Consider the following 26,716-nt stretch of genomic DNA (forward strand, 5'->3'; position numbering starts at 1 on the left):
TTACTTCCCCAGGCATCCCTTTCTGAATTGGCTGCTCTATGCTCTTAAGTCTACATTCTGTAGAGGTATATACTGAGGCATGTTTAGCGCTGCCCAGTCATTTACCTATGGGTTCCAGCGAATCAGACACTGATGATTGTGCAAATGAAGAGCTTTTCATGAGTTCAAAGGTTTCAGGTTTGACACGCCCTTCTGAGAACTAAGAGCAGGCCACACTGAAGCGCCCTACTGTAACACCTTCCCACACCTGGATGCTATTTCAGTTTAAAAGGCTGAAGAAGCAGAGACCAACCAGAGTATTTGGACCTAAGAACCAAGTGGGGCTGTGGCCTCAGGTTTTTTTGTTTTGTTTTTTGTAAATCATTTTGTTTATGTGGGTGTATGTGTGTGATGTGTGTGTACATCCACACGTGTATGGTTGCATATATGTATGTGAGTGCAAGTGTATGTTTGGGCACATGTGTGTGGAGACACACAGCGGATGGCAGTAGGCATGTATTTTGATCCTGCCCCGCATTGATTACTGGGCAAGGTATCTCATGTGAGCCCAGAGTTCATTGATCTGGCTAGTCTTGCTGGTATTACAGGCAGGTCTCTGTGCCCACCCAACATTTACATGATGCTGGGGTAGGGATCAGAACTCCAGTCCTCATACTTGGGCAGCACATACTTTACCCACTGAACATCCCCACTCCCCAGCCTTGAGGAGGGCTGGGCTCCAGCAGCAGGGCAGCCCTGCTGATAAAGCCTGCCCAGGTACTGGAGACGGAGGACTGCAGCTGTAACACCTCCACAGTATCAGCGGCCAGTGTCAAGCAGCCCTGTACAATGAAGGCTTCCATGTTCTAATCAGAGGGGCAGGTGTGGGACGGCGAGTTCTGTCAGGCCAAGGCATGCTCCCCACTCCCATACACATCTCCCCACTAGGGCAGAAGTGAGCTGAACACTGTGATCCATTTTTGTGTTCCTGGGCTATCCTGTCTGCTTCACCAGCTCCACTGAGTTGGGCGAGTGAATTCTAAACTCCGACAGTAACTTGGACTCAAGAGGCAGCTGCAATCCTGTTGGAAACAGAGTCTCACTGTGTGCAGGTGCTGAGTGCTGTGCAGAATTAACCCCATCACTGTGTATGAAGATCCTGCTGTGTATGTGCTGTAGATGAAGATCAGAGGCACAGAGGGCGAGACCATGGAATGCCCTGACAGGCTCTGCTTTGAATGCTTGATGGCCAGCCGGGCTGTGCTATCTGGGAGGCCCTAGAAACCTTAGGACCTAGTCCATAGCTAGAAGACCCTTGGTACTTCCTGTCTACAACGAGGCGAAGCATCTTCTAAGCTACACATTTCTGCTGTCACAGTTTTTCTGAGTGTAAAGGACCATGGGTTTGGAGCAGGGTAGGAAAACGGGAACCCAGGACAGATGGAGGGAAGAGGGTTCCTGGAGTCTGGTTTCTATTTCTTGCTGGCTCAGATGCAAGAATCTTAACATAACTAGCAAAAACCACAGTGAGGGTTGCTTATACAGAGACAACATTCTCTTTCCTGAGACAGACCTCAAACAAGGCTAGCTGAGAGGTAGAGGCTGCTAGAGGTAGGGCAGGCTAGTTTTCTTGGGGGTGTGGTCTCTTCTAGGTTTGCCATGCTCCCGTGGATGGCCCCCTGCCCACATACATATGGGTGGCACTAACTTGATTTGGTGAGAGGGAAAGGGAGGGAGGAAAGGAGGGAGGGAGGGAGGGAGGGAGGGAGAGAGAGAGAGAGAGAGAGAGAGAGAGAGAGAGAGAGAGAAGAGCAAGCTGGGAGGGAGATGTGTGTGGGCTGTTATGGGGAGTGGGTAGGAGTATGATCACGAGATCGGATACAAGTACAACAATTTCAAAGCATGGAAAATGAAAGTAAAGAAAAATTAATGCAATAGATCTAGTCAGTGGAGTTGAGAACTGCTAAGGAACTGTGTCAGCGAGATTAACCTCGTTTGAAGGGCTCTCAGCCTGCCTTCCTTTCTAGCCTTCTATCTTAGCCCAAGGGCCAGGAAGTGATCCTTTCCCACCTGTAAACCAGCATGGCTCAGAGAAGATCTAACAGGTGAGGTGAGCCATATTTACCACAAAATACAGGCCTTGCCTCCTTGTGAATTATGGATAGCAAGAGTCCCTTTGATTCCCTGACATCTCAGGATGTCCCACCAGCACATCCTGAGTCTGTCAAGGTCCCTGCTCCGCCGGAGAGGCAGTTGCTGGAAGGATAAAGTCAGGCTGTGTAATAGGCAGCACTGAGTCCGCTTTTACTGCCCTCGAAACAGCTGAGGCAAGCCTTCTGCCCCTTGTATGTAAGGTATTATGGCCCCAGAAAGGAATTTCTGTGACACTAATTTGGAGAGCTGGTGCCTAAAGGGCGGTGATGCTGTGAGTGGTGTCACTGTGTAACTCCTCAGTGTTTGGAACTGTTTGTAGGGCAGGATTTGGAAATGTTGGGAGAGAGTGAGCTACAGAAACCCCAGGACACAAAGCAGAGTGTGTGCCTCCAGTGGGAGAGCAAAGGAGCAGAGTGCTCACAGAAACGTGCACACGGTTCTGATGGGCAAGGACTCCACGGGGACCTGGGTTAGAGCCATGCCCATCACATTCTGACAACAATGGCTACAGTATACAATATGTCCAGTGCACCTTGATGAGGGCAGATCTGCTTTGTTTTCATGGCGCTGGGGATTGAACACAGAGACTTGCACTCTGCCACTGAGTTACCACCAGCCAAAGGCTGAAGGCAAAGGAAATGAACTAGTACATTTGGTGGAGAACATCCTGAGACTGTAGCAGACAGACTGTGGTGCAGTCCATGCAGGCTGCTTCTAGCCAGGCTTACTATGAGAAGGGGGAACAAGAGAAGCAGGAAGATGTAAAAACATGCAAGGCGATTAAAGAGAAAGCCGCTAAAACTTTTCTGCACTGGGTCAATATGGAAAGAGGCCCTGAAGGCATCACAAGAACTAGCCAGACGAGAGTTATGGTAGACTCAAGAGATTGGAAGGTTGACTCATTCAAAGACCTTTTATTTTCTGGCCTCCAAAAGAGCTGCTGAGGTGCTTTGTTCACACGGGGCCACCGAGAAAGGTGTTTCCCTGGACTAACTAACCAAGAATCTCTCGACTGCTGCAGCCATGTTCCCAGCAGGGCAGGATAAAGCTGAAGCTGGCAGCGGACTCTGGCAAGAAAAACTGGTTAGAGGAGCTTTAACTGAGATTCCAAATGGGAGGCCAGAGGTGTGTGTTAGGGTCAGATTCCCAACAAGGAGACTGGAGGGAAATGCAAGAAAGCCATGAGGGTAACGGCAAGTTGCAGGGAAGAGCTCAGGGTTTTGGAGATATCAGAAATCTGGACCCTCTTTGCAGCTTTGTGGGCTGCCAACAGGAAGGCCACACCTCCGTGAGCTCCATATGAATCTACACAGATTAGGGGTTTCGGGTTTACTTTGGTCTGACTCTTCCCTGCCCTGTGCCCCACGTGTTACAAGTATGAAACGTTCTGATACACAGGTAAGTTCACTGAGTTCAGAGGAGAGCCTGAGAGCTCTTGACGTTGGACTGACCGACATGATCAAGGGCCTTTGGGGCCAGTGGTGGGTCTGAATACAAATGTCCTCACAGGCTTGTCTTTTCTGTAGGTCTCCTGCTAGTGGCACTGTGTGGGGATGCTGTGGGGAACATAGGAGACAGGAACTGTCTGTAAGAAGGAAGTCCCTGGGACTAGTTCTTCTGTGTACATTTTCCTCGCCATCCTATCTCACTCTGTGCTTCCTGTCTAACAGGGAGTGAAGATTCTTTCTCAGCCAGTCTCCTGCTGCCAGATCTCTTGGTGCCAAGCCATCCAACCAAACCCTCTGAAGCCATAAGCCTCAGTCAATCTTCCCCTCCACAGAATTGTTTATGTTGAGTATCTTGGCTACAGCGATAAAGAGCTAATTAATACAGATGGGAAGAGTGGCTTACAGTGCTCGGCCATGATCCCAAGCAGACTGCCTCTCTTTAGACCTGGCATCCGGCACAGACTAGCATGAAAACACGAATCTTCCCCGGCTGTAAAATGCGTCAGTAGTACAGTCTGTACAGTGCAGCATCGTCCTCAGCTCAGACTCCTCCCGGATGCCACACAGGTTGCAGAAGAGACGACCCTGAACATCCCCTGTAGCCCCGGCCAGGCTGGACATGGCGCCGTGCACGATCCCCTGTAGCCCCGGCCAGGCTGGACACGGCGCCGTGCACGATCGGCGTCCTACTTACTCTCTGTGCCAGTCGTAAATCTGATGGATGTTGCCAAACACGATCTTGTCTTTCCCCTTCATGTCATCAGGAACGCCGTCTTCCTTCATCAGCGCCATGTAGCCCTGCAAAGCAATGTGTGCGATGAGCTCACACGTGAGGCGCCTGCATCACGTAAGTGCATTGGAAGTCACGCCGCATAGACACAGTGTCTTCTTTAAGAACAGATCCAAGTCTGCATGGAAAATATCCTCATCTACGGCTTCAAGTATAGTCATATTCACTGCTGGAACCGCCCCTCCTCGCACTATGAAAATCCTTCTAAGGAACTTACACAGTTAAAGCATGTAAATGGTTTCAGAAAGCAAACAATGCTTTAAATACCAGAGAGCTGGTCAGAAGAAGACATCCCTCTGTTCTTAGGATTTACAGAAACAAAGGAACTGATGTTTCGAGATTGTTACATCACACATTAAAGAAGGCTAGCAATTTTCTTTTTATAAGCTGTTTGCTAACAGAGGTCAGCTGACTATACAGCTACATGTGCTGTGCATTTTCTGTCCAGCTGGATAGAGTGTGCAGTTTGGGTAGCTGAGACAGGAAGAGCGATCATGAAGCTGTTCCAGGCTACCCAGCAAGACCCTACTCTGGGAAACAAAATAACACTTCCATCCAATTCTAATGAGATTTAGTTTGTACCAGAAATCATTGCTACCAGAGACTGCAGAGCTACCCAACATGCTGAATGCTGATGCTGGGGAGTGGCCGTGACTATTACCACTATTGCGCTTCAGCAGTGGCGAACAAGGAAGCCACGCCAGGTGCACAAGGCAAAGGTTCTGCTACTGAGCTAAACTACAGCCCAATAACTATGTGCACCAAATATGACTGTGCATGCCTGCAAAGCTGGAGAAACATGACAGCATCCTATACTACGAAAATACCTCTCCTTTACAGCAAAGGATGGTGGCACAAGTCTGCAAAACCAGCACTATAGGCAAGAGGATTACAAGTTCAAGACCTGCCTTAGCCAAACACTGAAACAAGGACTTGCTATAGCTACAAAGTGCTCAGCCAATGTTTGTGACTAAAAATGGTGGCAGGGCCACTCTGTGCAAAGCCATAAACAAATCGTCTGGTAGCGGCATGGGCCAGCATCAGAAGTATATGGATTCAAAGTGGACTCAATCCATAGCTTGGTCACACTGAGTTTTCAGCCAATATTACTGCTGTTTCTGTGGCAACATCTCAACTTATGAAATGATTAAAGGCAAAATTTCAATTCAAAAATCACAAGATTGTTGGCAGTAATAAGCTAAAGTCTTAATCACATATAAAATATATACCAAGGGGCTGGAGAGATGGCTCAGTCGTTAAGAGCACTGCTTTTCCAGAGGTCCTGAGTTCAATTCCTAGCAACCACATGGTGGCTCACAAGTGATCCAATGCCCTCTCTGGTGAGTCTGAAGAGAGTGATGGTGTACTCATGTACTAAATCTATCTATCTATCTATCTATCTATCTATCTATCTATCTATCTATCTATCTGCCTACCTACGCACCTACAGTAAAGTATCTGGAAAGTATCATCCTTCTGCCTTTTAAAACGGTACCTCCCTGGATGAACTGCATTTGAAGTATCTGAAGATACATACCTCAACCACACATCCAAGGTCCCGCACATAGTCTCGCTCTGTCTCCACTAATTCTTGCAAAACATAGCTAGGAAAAAAAAAGAGAAATACAGAATCTGTTTTCTGAAGGAATTATCCTGTACAAATTTGCTTTTGTGAGACTGGGTTCTTTTAGGACCATACGATATATATCAGATTTACACAGCTGGGTCTGAGGGGTTAAGTGAAAGAGCAGGAGCAGTTTATCAGCCAAAGTCACTCAGGCACCTGGTACGATTGTAGCAGAAAATGAAAAGGCAGCACAGGTGCGACTCTGTTGCAATGGTGTGGCATTAGGGGGTGTGGCGGTCTTTTAATTAAGTTATTTTAGACTTCAGTGGACAAACAGGAAGCTTTAAAATTTCGGACAGTTAGAGTGTATGCATGATACTGCAGTGTTTCTGTCTGAAACAGCCAAGGGTGCCTAGTTAAGGCCTCCACCAGTTTCTAGTCTCCCAGAGTCAAAGACCAGTCTATTGTTAAAGCCACCATTCACTTGGGACACAGGATGCAGAAGCTTTGAGCTGGATCTAACCTGAAAGCCTCTCCCAGTGACTGGATTCATAGCTCCAGAAGGTGCTGTGGAGGGACACAATCGACTACCTGCCCAGATGCTTTGAACAACAGCAATGACCAGCCTGGCAAGATATCACTAGAGGTGCGTGGTGATCAGCAGCTGTCTATCCGGATGGAAGGCACACACCTGGGGTGCGGGAGGCAGGGCATGCCTGGCGCTGGAAACCTAGCCAATGAGCTGGGCTAGTGAGGCTATGGGTCTCCCACTCCTTCCTCATCAAAGAAGCTTCTCCTTTTGGCATATGGCCACAGCTTGTCAAAGTGCAGAGAACAACTGACAGCTGTTGACAGTGTCCAACCACCAGAGATGCATCCATGACATAACCTGGTCCCATACCCTGCATCTGATGCCCCGGGAACAAGAAGAAGGTGAGAGAGTTATAAAAGCCAGAGGTGGAAGGAAGTCTGCTGCCAAGCTGTACCTCCTAGAAATGTCAGGGAAGCATCATTCTTGATACCTCGACACCATGGCTGCCTAAGCAAGACTGGACCAATGATAACAGCAATGGACATGCCAGTATGGAGGGGGAGGTTTCACGAGGTCCCAAGACAAATCAAAGAACTACCCAAAACTAAGAGAGCAGGGAAAGAGAAAATTATCCGAGGGACGTTGTTTATGTATATATGATTTCAGGGCTGACCACAAACAACACTGACTGGATTTAGCTGGCTGTATTTATATACATATGGGCATATATACGTAACATAAAAGTTCCAAGTTCACACTCATTCACTTGGTCAGCTCTACCCTGGCACACTCCATATGCCTGGTGCCATTCAGTCACTGGGGCCTACTATTACTGACCCCAATCAGCTTGTTACCCATGCAGTATACGGGACCTCTCACCCAGAGGAAGGGTAATCCTTTGGTGTTAACTCTCAGGACATTCAGTGCCATAAGTGATTTTACCAGAATTGAGAAACACTGCCACTACGTTACACTTTAAAATACTCACATTTTGACTTATTTCAAATTGATTTAAATTTATGTTACCTCCTTTTTATTCTTGTCATGAAATGTTCTTATTTGTAAAGCATAACAGACAGGAGAACAATAGAAACTGTTAGCTATGGCTTACCATATTCCTACACACACACACACACACACACACACATAGAGGCAGGCATGTACACACACACACACATAGAGGCAGGCATGTACACACACACACAGGCAGGCATGTACACACACACACAGGCAGGCATGTACACACACACACACAGGCAGGCATGTACACACACACAGGCAGGCATGTACACACACACACACACAGAGGCAGGCATGAACACACACACAGGCAGGCATGAACACACACACACAGGCAGGCATGTACACACACACAGAGAGGCAGGCATGAACACACCACAGGCAGGCATGTACACACACACAGAGAGGCAGGCATGTACACACACACACACACACACACAGGCAGGCATGTACACACATACACAGGCAGGCATGTACACACACACACACAGGCAGGCATGTACACACACACACAGGCAGGCATGTACACACACACAGGCAGGCATGTACACACACACACACAGGCAGGCATGTACACACATATATGCACACACAGAGGCAGGAGGCATGTACATACACACACAGGCAGGCATGAACACACACACACGCGCGCGCGCACACACACACACGCACACACAGAGGCAGGCATGTATACACACATACACACAGAGGCAGGCATGTACACACACAGAGGCAGGCATGTACACACACACAGAGGCAGGCATGTTCACACACACACAGGCAGGCATGTACACACACACACAGGCAGGCATGTTCACATACACACAGGCAGGCATGTACACACACACAGAGGCAGGCATGTACACACACACACAGGCAGGCATGTACACACACATGCATGCACGTACGCATACACGCACACATGTGTGCACATGCACCGGTGCTGTAACTGGGAGGGAAATGGGGAGGTGTGGAGGCTGACGCTGCTTACTGTCTTCTCTTTAGAGAGCTGCATTTTCTTTCTTCCATCTCGTCAATGGGCGAGGAGGATGAGAGGAGAGAATTGTCTGAGGGATTGAAGGACGGGCTGCTACTGTCTCCCTGGTCAACAAGCAGTGAGCTAGGGCGGTCCTCCAGCGCCTGGAAGAAATGTAGCAAATGAACATTGCTGACTGCCCACAGTCCATGATGGCTGATGATAGGGTACAAAAAATCTAAGTCAGAAAATACAACAGATGTGACTGGAAAATGACAAGATTTCCAACAACAGATCAAACTGCATTATCAAGAAGGGGCTGGAGAGAGGCTCAGCGGCTGAGAGCATTTGCCGCTCTTGCAGAGGACTCAAGTGCTATGCCCAGAACCACACAGCAGCTCACAACCACCCAGAACTCCAGTTCTAGGGGATCTGGACAACTTCTTTTGGCCTCTGCAGGTGCATACAGGAAGGTAAAAATGCTCACGGCAAAGAAAAACAAATCTTTACAACAGCAAAACCAACAACAACCTGTATTGAGTCAGAGTAGCTAGGTAAACAGCCAAATTAGAATAAAAATATTAATCAACTTCCGTATGTCTGTGTAATATTTCCCAAGATGGCTCACATGCTTTCCCAAGAAGAGCCTCATGGAGAGTTTGAAGGTAGACTTACAGAGGTCAGGCACCTGTGTGGGTTGGAGTTAGGTTCTCTGCATGTATGTTGTGGCTCTGTGGCTTGGTGTTCTTGTGGTATGCATAACAGTGGGGGGGGCCTGTCCCTGGCTCTGTACCTGGGACCCTTTCCTTCTACTGGGTTGCCTCATCCAGCCTTGCTGTGAGAACATGTGCCTGGCCTTACTGTCACTTCTGAATTTGGTTGATGTCCCTGGAAGACCTACCATTTTCTGAGGGGAGGTGGGGGGAGGATAGATCTGGGGGAAGGAAGGGAGTGGAGTGCAAACGGCAATTAGGATCTAGTATATGAGAGAAGAGTAAATAAAAGGAAAAAGAAAAACAAAGATAATCTGACACTGGTTAACAGCTGGAAACCTAACTGCTGCTTATCAATTCTTTCTTCACCGACTTGCTGAGTGCCTAGATGTGTAGTAGGAAGAGGGGGCTGCCTCTATGTAAACACAGGGGGTGGGGTGGTGCATGCAGCTGCAAAGGCATCTCCAGCAGGAGGACCTAACTGAGGACTGACTGAGAGACCACAGATGCTGGAGGGCATTAAAGGAGCTTGCAGCCCTGCTCAGAGAGCTTGGTGCTGCATTTCTCACCTGCTCCCAGAGTCTGTGGCATTTGACTCTGCACCACCTCATTCCCAACCCCCAAAGGCAGGCAGGGTCGGGCAGCTAGGTGTCAGGGCGAGGGCGTAGCCCTAGACACCTAGGGATTATAGCACATTAACACCCTTCCCTGACCCCGAGCTTCAGGTTTTACTCTCTGGAGAAACAGACCAAGTGCAGGAACAGTTAGCTTCATTTATTGGCTGCTGTCAGTAAAGAGCAATTGTTATTGTGTGTCCTGTTTTCTTCCCATAATGGGGAGACTCTTTATCCTGGGGCCTTGATGACACAGGTCTGTGTTAACCTCGTTAAAGGAAGCCCAGAGAGCTGTAAAATCACACCAATGCTTTACTGACGAAAATCAGGATGCTGCTAGCTAACAAATGGAGCCTGATCCAAAAATTGCACTCTGATAAACAAGGAGTAGTTGACCTTTATCGGAGGGACATTCTGCTGCAAGTGTTGGGACTTGCGTCATGCTCGCGGATCAGGTGGGTGACAACAGGAAGCCAAGACTGGGGGTGACGGAGGACACTCTGCCCTGTACAGAGCAGACAGCTGGGGCTCATTAGACTGAACTCTGTTTATTTGAATAATGAGAAAAAGGAGAAAAGAGAAAGACAGGAGAGAGCAAAGGAGTAGTCAAGGCCTTTTATGTAAGCCCACAGGGGCTTGCCCCCATGATGCAGCAGCTGCCGCACCTGAAACAGAGGCTCAGGCCACTCCTGGACCTGCCTGACGCGGCACCAGAGGATGCAGAGAGTCTGATGAGACCACAGGCTCGCCATCTTCTAACACTCCGGATGGCTCGCCCGGCTGAGGTACCCACTGGTGCCTTACACAGATGTGTGTGTGTGTGTGTGTGTGTGTGTGTGTGTGTGTGTGTGTGACAAGGAAGCCCCGGCACAACTGCCTCAAAGCTGGAGTGCAGAGACCTCAGTGACTTTCAGTGCATCCCTGTGAAATCCTCTTCAATGCCGTGTTTTATGGGAAGGTCATCAACAAACCCTCATTTTTACATGCAGTTGTGTGGTGGGGGAGGTGGAACGTCACAGAGCATCTCCGAGTAGACGGTCAGCCAAGCAGGCAGTAGACCAGCACAGCATACACAACTGGATGCTGAGGCCCAGATGAACCACTATGGCTGCCATGCTCTCTGTGTTGCTCTATGGAAGTGCAGAGCGTGCTTCGTTCATGTGAAGATGCTGGGACCTGGTATCTCCTGGCTCCTTCCCTCTGCTGCCTTTTGTGTGGCTAATCTTAACCTGAGCTCAGCCGTGTAATACTCTGCAACTGCTAGAGTCACAGCTTTTCTGAGTTCTGTGAGTCCTTCAAACCATCGAGAACCTTAAGACGGAACATCAGACCTCCAGATTCGGTCCCGGTCAGAGTGGGAGCCGCGTGTGGCCGCAGCTGCGATCCACAGCGTGTGTACACAGGCAGGAGAGTGATGGGCAAGCCTCATGCGGAGAAGCCTCACCATTTTGCTCTTCACGAGTTCTTCAATCGCACTGACGAGCTCAGCCGCACTGGGAGTCTCAGAGCTGGTGGGGCGGACTAATAACCTCGAAGAGGCCTACGGGAGAAGTTAAGACACAGAACGGGGAGGAGAGGTCTCTCGTTAGAAATTGGGCAGACAGTGAACTCCCTCGTAAACTCCAGCTTTTTTTTTTGTTTTTTTTAAAGTAAATCCAGACAAAAAGACCACAAGTTTGTCTTTGTTTGCATTTATTTAGAGTCATCCTTTTATATTTACAATATTCTGACATGAAACATTAAATAAAACCTGTCTAGGATCCATGTGGGAAGCAGACAACGTCTGTTTTTAATCCACAGTCATGTAAGATCGTAATGTTTTTCAGAGTGGTGACTGGGCATGGGGGCACACTAACTGCAACTCTGCAAGTGCCGGCTTAGGCTCTAGGCTATGGAGAGACAGAACCCGGTCAGCAGAAGAGAAGGAGGCTTAAGGTCTAGTGGGTGAATTCCCCAAATAATCAAGAAACCGAAATGGGGCTACCAACAATGGCTTGACTGTGTTTACGGGATTAAGAAAGGGGAAGGGAGCCGGGGTGCAGTGCCCAGGTGGGAGAGGGGGACAAGCTCACCATTTCTTGTGCCATCCATTCCCCAATGATTACTGCAGAGGACAGAAGAGCTGAAGCCTCACAAGCTATGAGATGCCACTTATGGCTAGATCCAGGGCATCACGGGTGACAGTCGGGGAGGCTGAGGGAGGGGCCACTGAGCTGAGTTTCAGTAATTAGCAAACACTGTTTGCGGATTACTTCTGCTGGGGATCGAGGGGCGTAAGTAATATGAACCTTGCTTCATATTAAGGGCAGCAGAGATGCATGCGACATGTGGCTGCTGTCTGAGAGATGCATTTCTCACACTGGACGGATACAGATTTGTACAACAGGCTTCTTACATATGGACTAAAATACGGAAATTTACGAAACAGACGCCAGTTTGCTCTAATGAAGTTTGGAATGAGATGAACGAAAACGAAGAGAAGAAATTCAAATGGACAGGTAAGGAAACTGAGCCAAAACGGACACAGAACACAAATCAACGTAATGCTGGGCGGAGGTTTGCAGAGAGAGAGAACAGAACAAAACGAAACATTAGTTCCAGGTAGTATACTGTCTGGGAACACTGCTAGATTTTTGTAAATGAAGATTTGCTCTCGATAATACCCAACCAGGTCTCACGGTAAACAATAAACGATTCCAGTAAACAAGACTGGCAATTTAGTCCTTTTAAGGGAAGAAAATAAGCCAATAAAGCCCATGCCTCATTGCTTGGATAACCACCCAGATTTAGGAAATTTATCGTCCTGCTTTGAAAAAGCTATTAGTTTAGATTGTTACAAGCCAGCTCGTGAGCTGTCACGACACCCACACAGCCTGCTCCCTGGCCAGCCCGGGAGCCTTCACCTTCCCGTTCAGACTGGCCTGCACCAAGAATGACACTCAACTCTAAGGGACAATCCGAAGCTTGGCTCCGCAGCTCACCACCACTGTGCTCAGACCCACAGGGCTCTGGCGGCGCTCGACCGTGGGAGGCACGGGGTGTGTGGGATGGAGCTGTGTGCTGGGAATTTAGACTAAGCATCAAGTGTGGGAGCCTCGCTGCTGCCAGTCAAGGGCTGCAGTGCATATTCCATTGTCAAAGGCTGATAAATCTAGCAAGTGATGGACAAAACCAATACGGGAGTCAGGAAGGGAAAAGGAAAAAAATGTGAAGGAAAAAATGTTGAAAGCACATCTATTTTATTCAGGAAACTTAGTTATTGCCAAAGAAAACAAAAGAACAATAACAAATCCGAGCGATGACTTTCTACCTCTGCATTAGCTCCTAGCAGATGGGGAGGGTCACGGTGGGACCAGGGTGCAGCAAGGGTGTGCAAGCTGCATTTACGAGGCTTCCTTTTTCGATAATTTATTTTTGAGATTTTTACAACTGGGGTGGGAAAATAATCTAACGTGATAGAAGAAGTGAAGGGGAACAGACTGATGTGGCTTGAAGCCTTCAGGCCACCAAAGGCAGGCAGTCACGTGACTCCAGGCTGACTCCTGGTATTCTGTAACAATGCACTCTAACCCTTCCAGCACACGTGGCACATTGGGCAAAGTGACTGCAGAGCAGCACGACCTTACTTTAACTAGAAAGCCACGAGCAAAAACTCGGGATGGAGGAAACATGACGGCCTACTGTGTGATGAAAGCTGTGTTTAGGCAGGCTGCATGAGACTTCTCTCTCGGGGGCTCTAACCAGCATGTTAAAAAATTACTTCAAGAGCAGCAACTGCTGGACTTCACTAGAGTGCACTGAACATATTACATGACCGTGTAGTATGGCAGCAACATGTGCTGGCCTTGTGCTTGTTCGAAATGGATTTGTTATTCATACTTCTGAGAGATAAACAAGCTGACTTCTGGAAAGCACCAGGCTTCCGGTGCCTTCCCCACACCCCTGTCTCCCAGCTTTTGAAATGTGCTGGCGTGGAATCTAAGGGAGGGCTCTGCCTCTGGCCTGGGTGCACACGGGCTGTCCCTTTACCTTGTCATCCTGCGAGTCTGGCTGAAGGAGGCTGTGCTGCTGGATGGCCATGGGCGGAGGCAGTGGTACAGCGTCGGCGCCCTCCTCTCCTTCTTCTTCTCCGCAGCTCTGCATGCCCGAGGACGAGGATTTGGACAGCGTACCACTGCTGAGGCCCTCGTTCCGTCCTCTCTGAAATCAAACCAACGATTCTTCGTTCATGTTGGACCATGACAGCAAGCCCGGGTTACAGGCTAGACTCCTCTTCTAACAGAAGAGCACAGTGAGGCTGCAATCAAGCACATACTCATTTTCTCTGTTTGCATGAAAAACCTGAGTTTTAGTTTTAGTGAGCAACGCAGGTTTATAAAATGGGTACATGAATACATAATGACCTCCGTACTGTGGTAAAAAAAATCAGCAAGAGCAAGTTTAGTGGAAAAAAAAACCACAGAAAACACATGAGGCAATAAAATAAAACAAATGTGACACTGTTTTTTGTTGTTGTTGTGTTTGTTTTTGGAGCCTGTGCAGAACTTGGAAGGGACCGAGTTAAATCCCCACTGGCTCTGCCAGTGCTGAAGATGTCCTGGTGACATGAAAGATGGTTTCTCCAGTACAACTCAGAGCCTCCTGAGACCAAAGAGGAAGGGAAAATATCCCTTGTCTCCACATTGGTGCAATCAAAATAATGTGGAGAGTTCTATGTGGCCAATAAAAGCAATCAAACGTTATTTCCAACAACCAGTCTGTCCCTGCACTTAACAGAGTCCTAAATGGGACGACGGGGCATGGGTGCTTTCTGCAAACCAAACCCATCACTTCCCAAGAAAGCAACTACACTTAACATGAAAGAAAGAAAACACCGGAAGGCCTCCGTGGAGTCCACAGCTGCTGGACTTACTACACGTAGTCACCCGTGACCTTCAGTGACCTGTGACTTACTGCAGTCAAGTCTTGCGCACAGACCCACCTCTTCGATGGTCTCATCCTGTGGGGTGGCAGCGCTGTCATCTGAATCCTTCTGTGATCCAGCGTCCGCACTCTTCCGGACCTCCCTGCTCTTCTTGTGCTTATGGGCCAGCTTCTTCGCATGTCCATCGGCCTTGCCACTGCTGAGCCGCCGTACGGGGCTTGTGAGCCACTTGCGCAGGGTGTTGCCCGGCCGCTTGGGACCTGGTGAACTCTGTGCTCCCATCATGTGGGGTTGAAGGGAGGCCACAGAGGCCGGTGGGCTGGCGTCATTACTGGAGACGGACAGTGAGTCTGATGGGATGAGAAGAAGGAAAGAAGGCACTTTACTGACTGTGACAAAAGCTCCCCCACATTGTGGTCAAGTCTCTGCCATTCAGCCTCATGTTTATCCCCATCTTAACGGACTCGCAGGTGGGCTGATGGGTTGTCTTTACCTAGATGCTGAAAAGAGAGGAGAGGACCTCTCTCCTAGGCTGATTATCAAGCCAGATTTCTTCTAGAGGCACTGCCCCATCCCTCAGGTAGCCCATGTCACCAATCCTGAAGACCACTGTGGCCACTGCACAGATCCAGGAATGCGGTTTGTTTTTGTTTAGTTTGACACACTATCGGTACATAATGGTTTATGTCTCCATCTACCTATCTTCCTTCTATCCATCTGTCTCAACCCAATCCAATGAAGTCATCCCGGGACTGATAGGCTTGCAAGAGGAAAAGGGTTAAATGGATCCAGTGTTACGTGAACTGTTCCTGTGAACTGGAAAGCCAGCAATCAGGAGCCAAGTGGTTACTTTCCAAGCACCTGACATGGGGGCTCTGCCAGAGTAACACGGAGCTGAATGACTGATTCTGTTAGGAGATGTAATAATGAAGATGACCATCGGCCAAGTTTTTTTTTTAAAGACTCTTTGAAGTCTGAAAAATTTATGGTCACTAATCTTTGCAAGCATTCTTTATACACACCTGCATGGGCTCTTTTGCCTTGTACCAGCAGAAACCGCTAGAAGCCTGTGATAAGATGGGGAGGCTTCTCTAATTGCTGCCCCATTGTTTCTTTGCCCAAGACACAGAGGATATGACCCACCACGCATCACTCATGCCTTCAAATTAGGACTCTTCTCTCCAGAGGCAAACTGGTTCAAAACTAATCAATGTCTGCTAAGAAATAACTCTTTGCTTGTGCATGGAGCCTGCGGTCAGCATGTGTACGCAGGTGTGCATGTGCTTTCTTTTTACTTTGTTTTTTTTGGTGAGAGTTATTAAGCTGTGTTCACACCAGCCCATTGCTGGCATAACCCACAAGAGGCGAGAGAAGATGGTAACTTTAGGTCAGTATCCCTCCCTGGCATCTAAGAGCTCAGAAGCCACAGTCCTCAGCTCAGGCCTCTTGGTGCGGTGACCATATAAATGACCCAGAGATGGAGGCCTTGGTAACCCTTACGTCATGTGGTACTTTACTAAGCTAACTTGAAGACATTTTTTTTTCCTGACAAGGTTTTGCTTATGGTTAAACTGGCCTCTGACTCACAGTTCTCCTGCCTTAGCCTCCTAGATGCAGGGGGATTACAAGCACGTGCCACCATGCCCAATTCAATTAAACATCTTTAAGTCCAATACCTGTGATCAGCAGGTGGACACAAAAGTGTACCACGGTGAGTGTGAAGGGACGGCCTTTCTTCCCGCTCTGATGCATTATGTCACTGTGTGAGACTATTTTACTTCACAGGAGAGAAAGATGCTAGTTGGCTTTAGAAGGAAACTGTATTGAACTTTTAATTTTTCTTTGAAAGTCTTTCATTTCAGAAGTCTGAAGATACAGAGGGAAAATATCTCCATCTGTCTTTAAGGTTAGCAGACGTCCTATTGTATTGGGTATGAATCTGATACAGTCATAATTCTGGATATTAGCAATGGAAAAAATAACCAGACAATTGTCCCATCCACTTCATACATCTAATGTCAAATCCCTCATGCTTTTGATTCTCTTCTATAATACATTGTGTGTGTGTGTGTGTGTGTGTGTGTGTGTGTGTTAACATAACAAAATTCTCTGCCTAAATCTGTCGGTCATACTATCCCACGTAACTTCTCTGTGCTAGGACGTGACATAATGCATAAATCAGAAGTTTTAAAAGCTCCAATGATTTAATACACAATGCATGCGATCATTAACAGAATGTGGTAAAGTATCTGCTACTATTTTAGTTATCTGAAGAACCAGTTTTGCCCAGCAGATCAGCTCCACTGGCATACATTTTAAATCCACTAGCGATCAGCGCGGGGATGGCATCTCTGCAGTGGATGTGTGCTCTACAGTGTCATGGGCACAGGCTAGGAACCAGTTCCTCACTCAGCACAGAGCCCACTGTGCAATTCCTTTGGAAAGACCCTGATTTACTGGACAAGACAAGGTTGTCTTTCTCAAGAGGTCCTGGTGGACATTACAGCCAGTGGACTGTCAGGAGGCGATTGAACCTGGAACCCAAGTGTCTGCTGCCCAAGAGCCACACAGCAGCAAGTGTGAGTGGACAGTTAGGTCCACCCAGGAGGAGACTCCCATCTTCAGATCTCTACAACCTGTGCATCTAGGCAGGCTCTGTGTGGACAGGAGCTTAACTGCTAACAGGCTGCTTGGTACATCTTGGGGCTTAGTAAATACATGCAGAATAAAGATGACTAGGTGAGCAAAAACCTGGTCACAGGCTATCCTTAATTTTGTTTGTCCAATCCAAGGACACTGGTTGATCATGTAAGCCTACCACTGTGGCCAGTGATGTTCAGGTATGGCATACTGTGGTCAGTTCTGTGGTAACTACAGGTGATCTCTATCTTCAAGTGAATCTTACACGGTTGCAAATCTTCACTATTGGGAAACCAGGTCAGGCAGACTCTTGTGATCCTGTCTCTTCTGTGATGTTATGAGCCGCTTTTTCTTGGGAGAGAGCCCAGGCTTGGTGTGTGTCAGTGGCACCGATCAAGGGGAGCAGTGCACAGGGGCAGAGAAAGGGCTCAGGATCAAGCTGACCCTGCAGCTCTGACAGACACACGGCTACTGTGCTTCAGTTCGGCAACTCTGGTCTCAGCTGCGCTCCTCACTCTGACGCTACCTTTCCTCGACTGTAGGAATGCCTTTAGCTCTTGCCTGGTTTGAAGGTAGGCTTTCCTCTCTCAACTGAGGAGAATCCTCTTATTCCAAGCACAGAAGGAGGGCCTATGAGAGGTGTCACAGAAAGCCCTGGACTGGGGCTGTGTCTGGGCTTTGTTCTTTCAGGGGTGATCCAGGCAGATTGGTGTAGCTGGGTTTCCACACCTTACAGGGCAGCTGTGCGACTCAAAGAAACAATGAGAGCGAAGCAGCTTCGTAAACTCTAATAAGCTGCTCACAGCCAAGGCATCTGGGGTCCCCTGGTAGTACAGAAATGAGTATATTGTATTTATACAAACAGCAAGTGCCCTGACAATACCCGAATTCATGGACAACAGGGGTTAATGGCAAGCCTAACACTGTGTCTAGGGATTACTAAAAACGCAGGGCGGAAAATGACCTAGATGGTGACTTGGTTATTTTTCTGTTTTAAAAGAAATGTGTTATAAAGGATGAACTTCAGAACTTCAGCATAAAGAGATCCTGGCAGGCTTAAAAATCCATGCAGGTGTGCACATGGAAAAGCAACCAGTGCTTCTGGGGCAGGCTTAGGGAGGAATCCCAAGTGGCTTTTTGCTGAGGTTGAGGTCACGCAATGTCTATTGTGGTTCCCTTTAAAAGTGAAGACAGAAAAAAGTCAGAGGAGGAAGGCTGGGGCTCCAGCTCCCCACGGGAGGGTTTTACCATGTGTGCACAGGGCCAGACCCAAGGGGAGGAGAAAGCTTTCTACCAGTCTGTAAACCTGGACATCTGTGATTAATAAAAGCACTTTAAAATGTAAGAAAAAAAAGGGATACTATCCTGCTAGTTGCAGACTAAGGAAGATTGAGACATCCCCCACCCTCCCAGCTTTCGTTCTTCCCAGTTTCCCAGTGCTCCCACTGTCTGAGACTCCGCCTGTGTAATGAGCTCTTTCCCCCTCAGCTCTAACAGTGGCCCGCTGAGGATTTTTAGTGAACTTTTAGGATTAAGTACTGCATACTTGGAGCTTTAAAATGTCTTTGGCTTCGCAGTCTCCATAGCACACAAGAGGGATGTGTGGGGGTTGTGCAGCTGTGTGCAGGCAGCAGCCCTTGGGGCTAGGGCCTGGCCCGACTGGCACATGCCAGGGTCCTGCAAGTATTCACTGAGGGAATTGTTTGCAGACAGCTGCAGACCAGATATGGGGCTGGAGTGGTAACCCTGCCTGTCACCTGTAGGGTCTGAGTACCTTTAAAGCCCACTGGCCTTTTCCTGCTTTAGTTTCTTGACGTGTAAAGTGGTAATGATTACCCCTCTCCTGTGTGAAGAGAGTATAAAAAGCCTTTTGTAGTATAACCTAATAGATATGAAGAAATATTCATGTTTTGAAAGAAGAACCTGCAAACACGAGTAGGAATGCAGGACAATGGACTGAGGTGCTCTTCGTCAAGGTCTGCGTGGGAAGAGCAACTAGGACTGCACAGTGTGGCCTCTCAGTCCTCTGCATCTTCTGGACAGGCTCCCGCCATCCATATCACATCAGCCGAGCACACACATGGGCAACTGCTGACAGCCAAGTCACAGATGAGGAGTCAGGGCCACCACAAGATGCATACATTCAACACTGGGAAACATTCCTGTAAACATCCGTCTCACATTTCAAATTCTCTTGCAGTATCCCCACATGGTGTGTGTGTGTGTGTGTGTGTGTGTGTGTGTGTGTGTGTGTGTGTGTGTGTGTGTGTTTGTGCGCGCGCGCAGGCAATATCCAATTCTCACATTCCCAGGCAGGCACTGTATCACTGACGGTCAATGAACATTATTCTATTTCGTGCTCATGTGGGTGTGTGGAAGAACATGTGTCAAATGAACTATGTCACGAAGTCTTCCTAGTCTCCCATCGGGATAAGCATAACGCAGAGAGAAATTTCTAATGCAAACGATTCCTCTCCAGTTCATGTCCTGAGGGCTGTGGGGATGTTTATAATGGGCAGTATTGTCACTGTTTAAGGACAACAGCCCTGAGGCTGCGCTTCAGAAGCCTGAGGCAGCTGGGCAGCCTTTAGCGTTCTGTTCGTTCTGTTCAAAGAGTTGAGTTCAGGGGAGCTGTCAGGAAGACAGCAATGGATACACCAGGCCAGAGAACACATAGCATTCAGCAAGCAGAGAAAAGGGCTGCTAGATCCCGCAGAAGACTGAGCTGACTGGAACATTCCAAGCATGTCTAAATTCTTCCAATGGGATTTAAAGTCTCTGTTTTTAAAATTAAGGTATCATTTTTTTTCCTAATTAAAAAAAAAAAAAGTCCACGGTGCCCTACAGATTCTCTCAAGATGACATAAAAGTGATCCAATAAGTAAACTATTCTGCCAGATGTATCCTTTGGGGACCATGTCTTGTCTTATACCTCGATTACAATGGTCTGACAGGCCGCAAATACTGCAGGGCATGGCGGTGATACATATGGGAAACCAGCTGAGGGACTAAGGAAGAGACATCGATCTGCTTAACGACATAGTACAGTATGGTGGCTAAGGACAGATGCATCTCATGGTCATTTCCCTAATTACAATCTAGCTTCTCCTTTGAGTAAGTATCTGAAACCTTTCCTTGCCTGGCTTCTGATCTCTTTGCTCTCACAGAGGTTCAGTTCTCTTCCGTCTAGTGGCAGAAGGAAGGAAGGAAGAGAACTAATTGGTCCCCTAGCGCTGAGGCTCCGTCAGGATGGCAGTGATGACAGTACACTGTGAGCCAAGATTCTGTGCCTTTCCCACAGGCCCAGGATCCCGGCTTCATGCTGAGCTGTGACCGTCATGCTGTGCCACGTCAGTTCGGGAAGTAACCTTTCCAAAGGCAGAGTCTGGAGATGGGCAGTGAATGAAAAGATGGAGAAAGAACGCAGAGTGCATTCTGCATACTCCATAATGTGCAGCATAGCGGGTCTGTGATGCAAAAATGCGAACTCTGTGTCTGCATCAAATACAAAGTGAGCATGGAAGACACAAGGGAAAAAAGATAAATTTCCCTGTCTTTAAAAAATAAATAAATAAAAACCCAGATTGAACTAGAGGCCCCGGCACAGTATGGCCATGCTCAGGCTGTAATGCAGAACACATGTTTCTGCAGCCTGAGAAAATGCACAGAAACCAGCAACAGATGCAGGGTCCTCGGCAGCTCCCTCCCACACACTCACCGGGAGGGCTTACTGCGGCGCCTCCGGTCCCCTCCCCATCTCTCACGACCCCCGAATCCCAAAATACAAAAAGTCAAGGGCATCTATTAAAAGCATCCAAAATGAGACCGCAGTGGCTTTTCTTTATGACGGTTGAAACCCAGAACCATGCATAGACCCAGGAGCATGCACGTGAACAGGCGTGTGAACTCGAGAGCATAAGTGTGCACCTGGTTTGTGCTCTAGCCCTTGTCACCAGAACCCACAGTGTGTTACTTCCTGAATACCCAACCCGAGCTGGGTGATCTGGGGTCTGTGAACCCCTAGAGAGCTCTCAATAGGACTGGTCCTCAGTTTCCTTCCTGGCACACTTGAACATTATATGAACATCAGGAAACATGGCTCTTGGATTTATCCTGTAAGAGGGATACTAGATGTCAGCATTTCTAATTCACCTCAGGGGTCCTCGAGATGTCGTCAAAGGTCTCAGGTAGAGACCCAAGGGAACTACATGCAAAGGAAACGAAGAGCAGAACCCTCCAATCGGCAAGTCACATGCACAGCATCTCCTTCATTGCCAAATGGAAATAGTACATTAGAGGCGAGGAGTGCGGAACCATGGAGGGAGGAGAGGTTGGGCTAGCAGGGACGGCAGGAGCTCCATCCATCCAAAGGATACAGGAGCAGGACTCTCCAAACATGGCAGTCTACAGCAGGTGATGGATTACGGCCAGGCTGTCTGCTTCCAGGCCAAGGGAGCCTCATAAGTCAAGGCTCTGAGGAGGGCAACCACGGAGACAGGAGGACAGGGTGAGCAGTGCAGTACAACTTGCTCCTCCTAGGCCCTTTCTGGGCTCCTAGACACACAGCCCCTAGGAGATGCAGAAAGCAGAGGTGATGCCTTCTCTCTACAGCCTCTCCAGAAAGGTCCTGCACATCTTTCTCATGTTTCCACCCAGCAGTGGCACAGGAGAGCCAGGCATCCCTGGGCCTACTGCTCCCCTGACTGACCTCCACTGAGGTTGCTTTAAAAAAAAAATCACACTTGTGAAGAACTGCCAGGTTGTAAGAGAAAGATAGCTCCTCACCCCCTTCTGTTAATTCACCTTGATGTTAGAGTTCACTTCTGAATGCAATCTTTCTCTACTCTGGACAAAACTGATTTGGAGGAAGTTCTAGCCCTTGTTTCTGGCATCTGGAATGGCCAAGCCGTATCCAGTGCTTTTCATGTGAGTCAGGACTGCATGCTCTTGGGGGAGAGGAAAGCAGAATTTTTCTACAGACACAGATCTGGTGAACTGGAGGGTCTTTGATTCAAGGTCAAAAGCAGATTTTATGTTAAGATAGCAGTGCTGCATGCAAACACATGCACATGCGTGTGCGCGCACACACACACACACACACACACACACCACAACATTAAAAAAGAAAGGCATGTACGCATCCCACGAACTCCCAGCTGTCTGTTATCCTCCAACCTGGCACCAGTCTTTCTTGGTGATCTGTGCCATCACTGGTATTGGGTGTGGGGTGGGTAGGGCTGGAAAGACAGGCAGTGTCTTTGCAGTAGCCCTCATGATGTTGTCTGGTCAGCGCACAGCCTGGCGATGTCCACACTGAGCTGGGCAATGCATTCCCTGGGCAATGGGAAGGAAGGCCACCTATGGTGGCCCTGAACCCAGGCTCCCAGTGAAGATCCATGGGTGAGGGTGCCAGAGGGGACCTCCACAGAAGCAGAGTGACACCCTACAAAGCAAGAGTGTCATCTGGTCTAGTTCCAAAGCAAGAACCTTTTGGAGTGCTCTGCGATGTATCTCGCTTTTCTGTTTTCTGTTCAGTTGAGATCCTCCCTGGTACCCAAAAGTCAAACTGTTCTTTTTCTTAGCTAGATCCTTAGTGTCACTTGAGGAGTGTCACTAAAAGCAAGCACACAAACAACACAAACCCCCAGGGGCCGGATTTCTCAGTATGCAGTTTACTGTTGGAAGCAGGATAAGGGGGCTCTTTATGTTATGAAGTAACAGTGTCTTGATTCTTAATTGATGTTTGTGAGGTCTTTCCAGAGCATTGCAGTGTCTATCGCTGCCTGAAGAGACACAGGACTCCTCATTTACGGGAACACTCAGTTAATTTGGGGATGACAGGCAGTCACATGGTGCCCGCACACCACTCTGCCTCCACAGTCCCTCGTGCTGTCTGTTAGGAAACATGGCTACCCACGGTCACAACGGTCCCTGAGATAAACACACAAGCAGGAGGCAAGGACGAACATATCTAACCTGGGGCACCTCCCACAGTGAACATTTATACTTCTGCTTACTGTCTTCTTTCTTTTAAAAATGAGGTCACCTGGCTTGCCTTGTTAAGGAGGAAATCTACAAATGTGGGGGGAATTTAGATGCTTTTAAAAGGGAAAGCCTGTCTTCATGTGAAAAGGGGGTGGGGGAGCACACAAAGTCCAGCCCATACAGTACCGTTAAAGGGAGCGTTCTACAGTTAAACCCCATGGTTTGGTTGGAATGGTGATAAGGCTACACTTCGTTCATACATAAATGTAGTATTATTCTTTCAAAATTAAAACCAGATTCAGAATGTCAGCAGTGAAGTGTTTTACTGCCCCAGGAATGCCGGAGTTGCGTTAGTATGCACATAATGGAGCCAGCTATGAACTGTGCAAACTTATAAATGTTGTCACAGAGCCCATACCAATGTGCTCATTTTTCTGCAGCACTACGGGGCAGTGGGGAGGCCCTGGAATGTTCTGCAGAGAGCCTGCCAAGTATTATCACTCTGCAAATCCTCCACGGGGTGGGTTAACTACGGCTTCAGTCTCGAGGGATGCGATATTAGCTTGGAAGAGTTATAGCTCTGTGGGGGGAGGAAGCAGACGATTCTCCCAAACCACAGAACAAATATCCATCACATTATATGGTGAGGTTCCTGCTTTAGTTAAAAAAATAAACCAGACCCCAAGAAACAAAAGAGTCCTCACCCACCAAGAATTCTTTCTAAATTGTATTTTAGTAACATGACAAAAGCAAACTGGTGCAGAACTAAAGCTAAGAGCATGTGAACAAAAAGGAATACCCCTGCTGCCCACAGATTCCAGGAGGACAAGCCAGCATGCCTGCCTGCGGGCATGCACATACCACGGTCCACCCGAAGCACACGCAGGGTCACGCTGCTCACACCCAGCTTCATATCACCTTGCTTCCCACCTCCTTCATAGGCCAAAATGACATGCTTCTGTTTTAGGCATTACTTAGTAGCTTTTAAGTACTGTTCCCTTCTTTTTCGGGGGTGGGGGTGGGGTGGAGGAGGCTATCACACACTAAAACAACAGCAGCACAAGCCAAAGAATGAAAAGAAAAGGCTGGGATGCCTTTCTTTGGAGGCAGTCTGTCCCGTTTCTTGGGCCTCAGTAATAGGCAAGTCGCTTTCTAAGAATCTCCTGTGGTCTACAAAGTCCTCCTGTAAGAACTCCTCCCTGTGCTATTCAAGCCACTTTCTGCTCACTGGTGAGAGGGAAAGAGAGGGGCCTGGAGTTACTCCAGGAGGAACAAAGCAGGCTTGGAGACAAAGGGAAGAGAAAGACCGCCTCTGCTAGGAACACCAATTAAAGCAGGATCCTGTCCTTGGCTTTAATCAGGGCCCTGTGATATGGCAGCACTGCCACCTCCAGGGAGCAGGCAGCCACAGGAAGCAATCAAGCAGCCTTTGCGTGGGGCTGGGGTGGAACAGGACTAGGGCAGCTGCTGTGCTGTTTTTCTTTTTCCGCTGAAGAGAGAGACGAAAGGAGAAACACTCGATTGTCAGTTTCCATGTTCTAGAGAACAGCACATTCCTGTTCTCTGTGCCAGTCTGAGAGTGCACTTCGGGGCCACTGGGCCCCTGCCAGCTTAAGGTGACAGGAGAGAAAAGGGAGTGGCCTCAATCGAGTTTCCATACCCAAGCCTGAGTCTGTTTCTAGCTCACAGTTTTGTTCTTCTTTTCACTTCAGGACTAGAGTTAACTGTAAGATATAAGGCAGAGCACTTCCAGTTGTGTGTCTGAGAATAAGGGGTGGCCAAATAGTGAACGGTATCAAGGAGAGGCATTGATCTGCACACAGGAAGCCCAGAGGAACACGAGTCCACACACCCGGACCCTCAGTGGTGGCCATGAGGACTCGCAGCTGCTCCCACGCCTGGTGCCTGGGGGTTTCCGGTTGCTACAATAAGGCATCCTGACCCATTCCTCCACTTCTGCACGGTCTTAGGAGAGAACTGCAAGAAATTAACCGGAGCCTCTGGGCTGTGACTGCCCAGTCCCCACCCCCATGCCTGCAGGCAGGAAGAGGAAATAGGGGCTCGCTGGACAGATTCCAAGGCTCATTACTCCAAGCTCCCTGTGTTTATGGACTTGCTCACTCACCCCAGAGGCCAACCCTGAGCACCTGGAGGAAATTCTTCAGAATGAAAAGCCATAAATCTGTGCTCTCCCTGAAGTCTAGATGCTGTGATCTACTTAGAAAGATAGACCAAAGAGAGATTGCAGCTTGCCAGCAAGAAGGGGAGGGAGTTCCATGGTTGATTACTAGTATGGCAAAGTTCTACATTCACTGTGAAATCAGCTGTAACATTACATGTAATCTCACAGCATTTTCCCTGGATATATTATCCGTCAAGGATGTGAAACCTTTCCTACAAAAGTGAGAGAACAAAATAGTTTTATAAGTGTACTTCACTTAAAAACAAATCAATAAACAAATTTCAATGAGAACTCTGAAGAACACAATAACCAGTAGTGCAGGTGGGGGGAGGGGAGGGGAAGGGGGAGGAGGAGAGGAAGGGGAAGAAGGGAGAAAAAGGGATAGGGAGGGTAGAAGGAGGGAGAAGGGGAGGTAGGGGAGGAGGCGGGAGGAGGGGAGGGAGGGGGAGGTGCAATGATGTAACTGCAGACCATGCTCTAACAAGGACTTATCCAGGGTTATGCATAGAGCGAGGAGAGACAGAACACTGTTCCCTGGGCCCCGGTGCAATCACATGCACCATGCTGTAAACTCTGAATGACTTGGTGGTATTTAACTGTGGGAAAACTGGAGATAGAATTCACACTGCTCAATTGTTAATGTGAAACAGTCAGTCTTCGAGGCCAACAAAACCCTCTGGGGACACTTGGGTGCTTGTTTATTCACACTGAACTGAATATCCTGTGTGTTTCCATCCTTTAGAACAGATTTGGAAAGGTTTGAAATCAGATTCAGAATTCTGTCCACCCTTATGAAGGACTCTTCCAGATCTAAGGCAGGACATATGCAGGGCTCTGGGCTGGGTCCTAAAAGGAGTAGCTAATCCAGTAGCCTCAATAGCCACCATCTTATTTAACAAGGCTCACTGGAGTTACCAACAGTGTATTTAAGACAGGGCATAGCAAAATCCCAGCACAAAGGAGTGGAAGTTCGGCAGGAAGTCCCTCCCCTCACCAGAAAACTCTTCACAGCTGATAGCTACTGGAAATCTGTTTTCTCCAATGGAGTGATACTGGGTCTATCAACCGCACAGACATGGGTTTTTGTTTTTTAGAGAAAGAACATGAAGTTGGGTGGGTATGAAGATCTAGGAGGATCTGGGAAAAGGAAATATGACCAAAGTATGTTGTACGAAATTCTCAAAGGAAAAAC

At 48.2% G+C, this 26,716-nt stretch overlaps 1 protein-coding gene across 4 annotated transcripts in view; it reads right to left on the bottom strand.

The window, feature by feature from the left end:
* Window positions 1-26,716, bottom strand: part of Trio (trio Rho guanine nucleotide exchange factor) — a 295,435-nt gene that overhangs the window by 27,045 nt on the left and 241,674 nt on the right. For all 4 annotated transcript variants that reach the window (XR_015662892.1, XM_087621836.1, NM_001107658.3 and 1 more), the window contains 6 exon segments: window positions 14,775-15,067; window positions 13,823-13,993; window positions 11,238-11,333; window positions 8,482-8,630; window positions 5,909-5,975; window positions 4,276-4,379 (listed from right to left, as the gene is read on the bottom strand). Coding sequence is in view for 3 of the 4 variants with exons in the window: in XM_087621836.1 (XP_087477962.1) it covers window positions 4,276-4,379; window positions 5,909-5,975; window positions 8,482-8,630; window positions 11,238-11,333; window positions 13,823-13,993; window positions 14,775-15,067 (880 nt within the window). In the remaining variant the exon portion in view is untranslated.

This window comes from Rattus norvegicus, chromosome 2, assembly GCF_021556685.1.
Source record: "Rattus norvegicus strain SHRSP/BbbUtx chromosome 2, alternate assembly SHRSP_T2T, whole genome shotgun sequence".
NCBI lineage: Eukaryota > Metazoa > Chordata > Mammalia > Rodentia > Muridae > Rattus > Rattus norvegicus.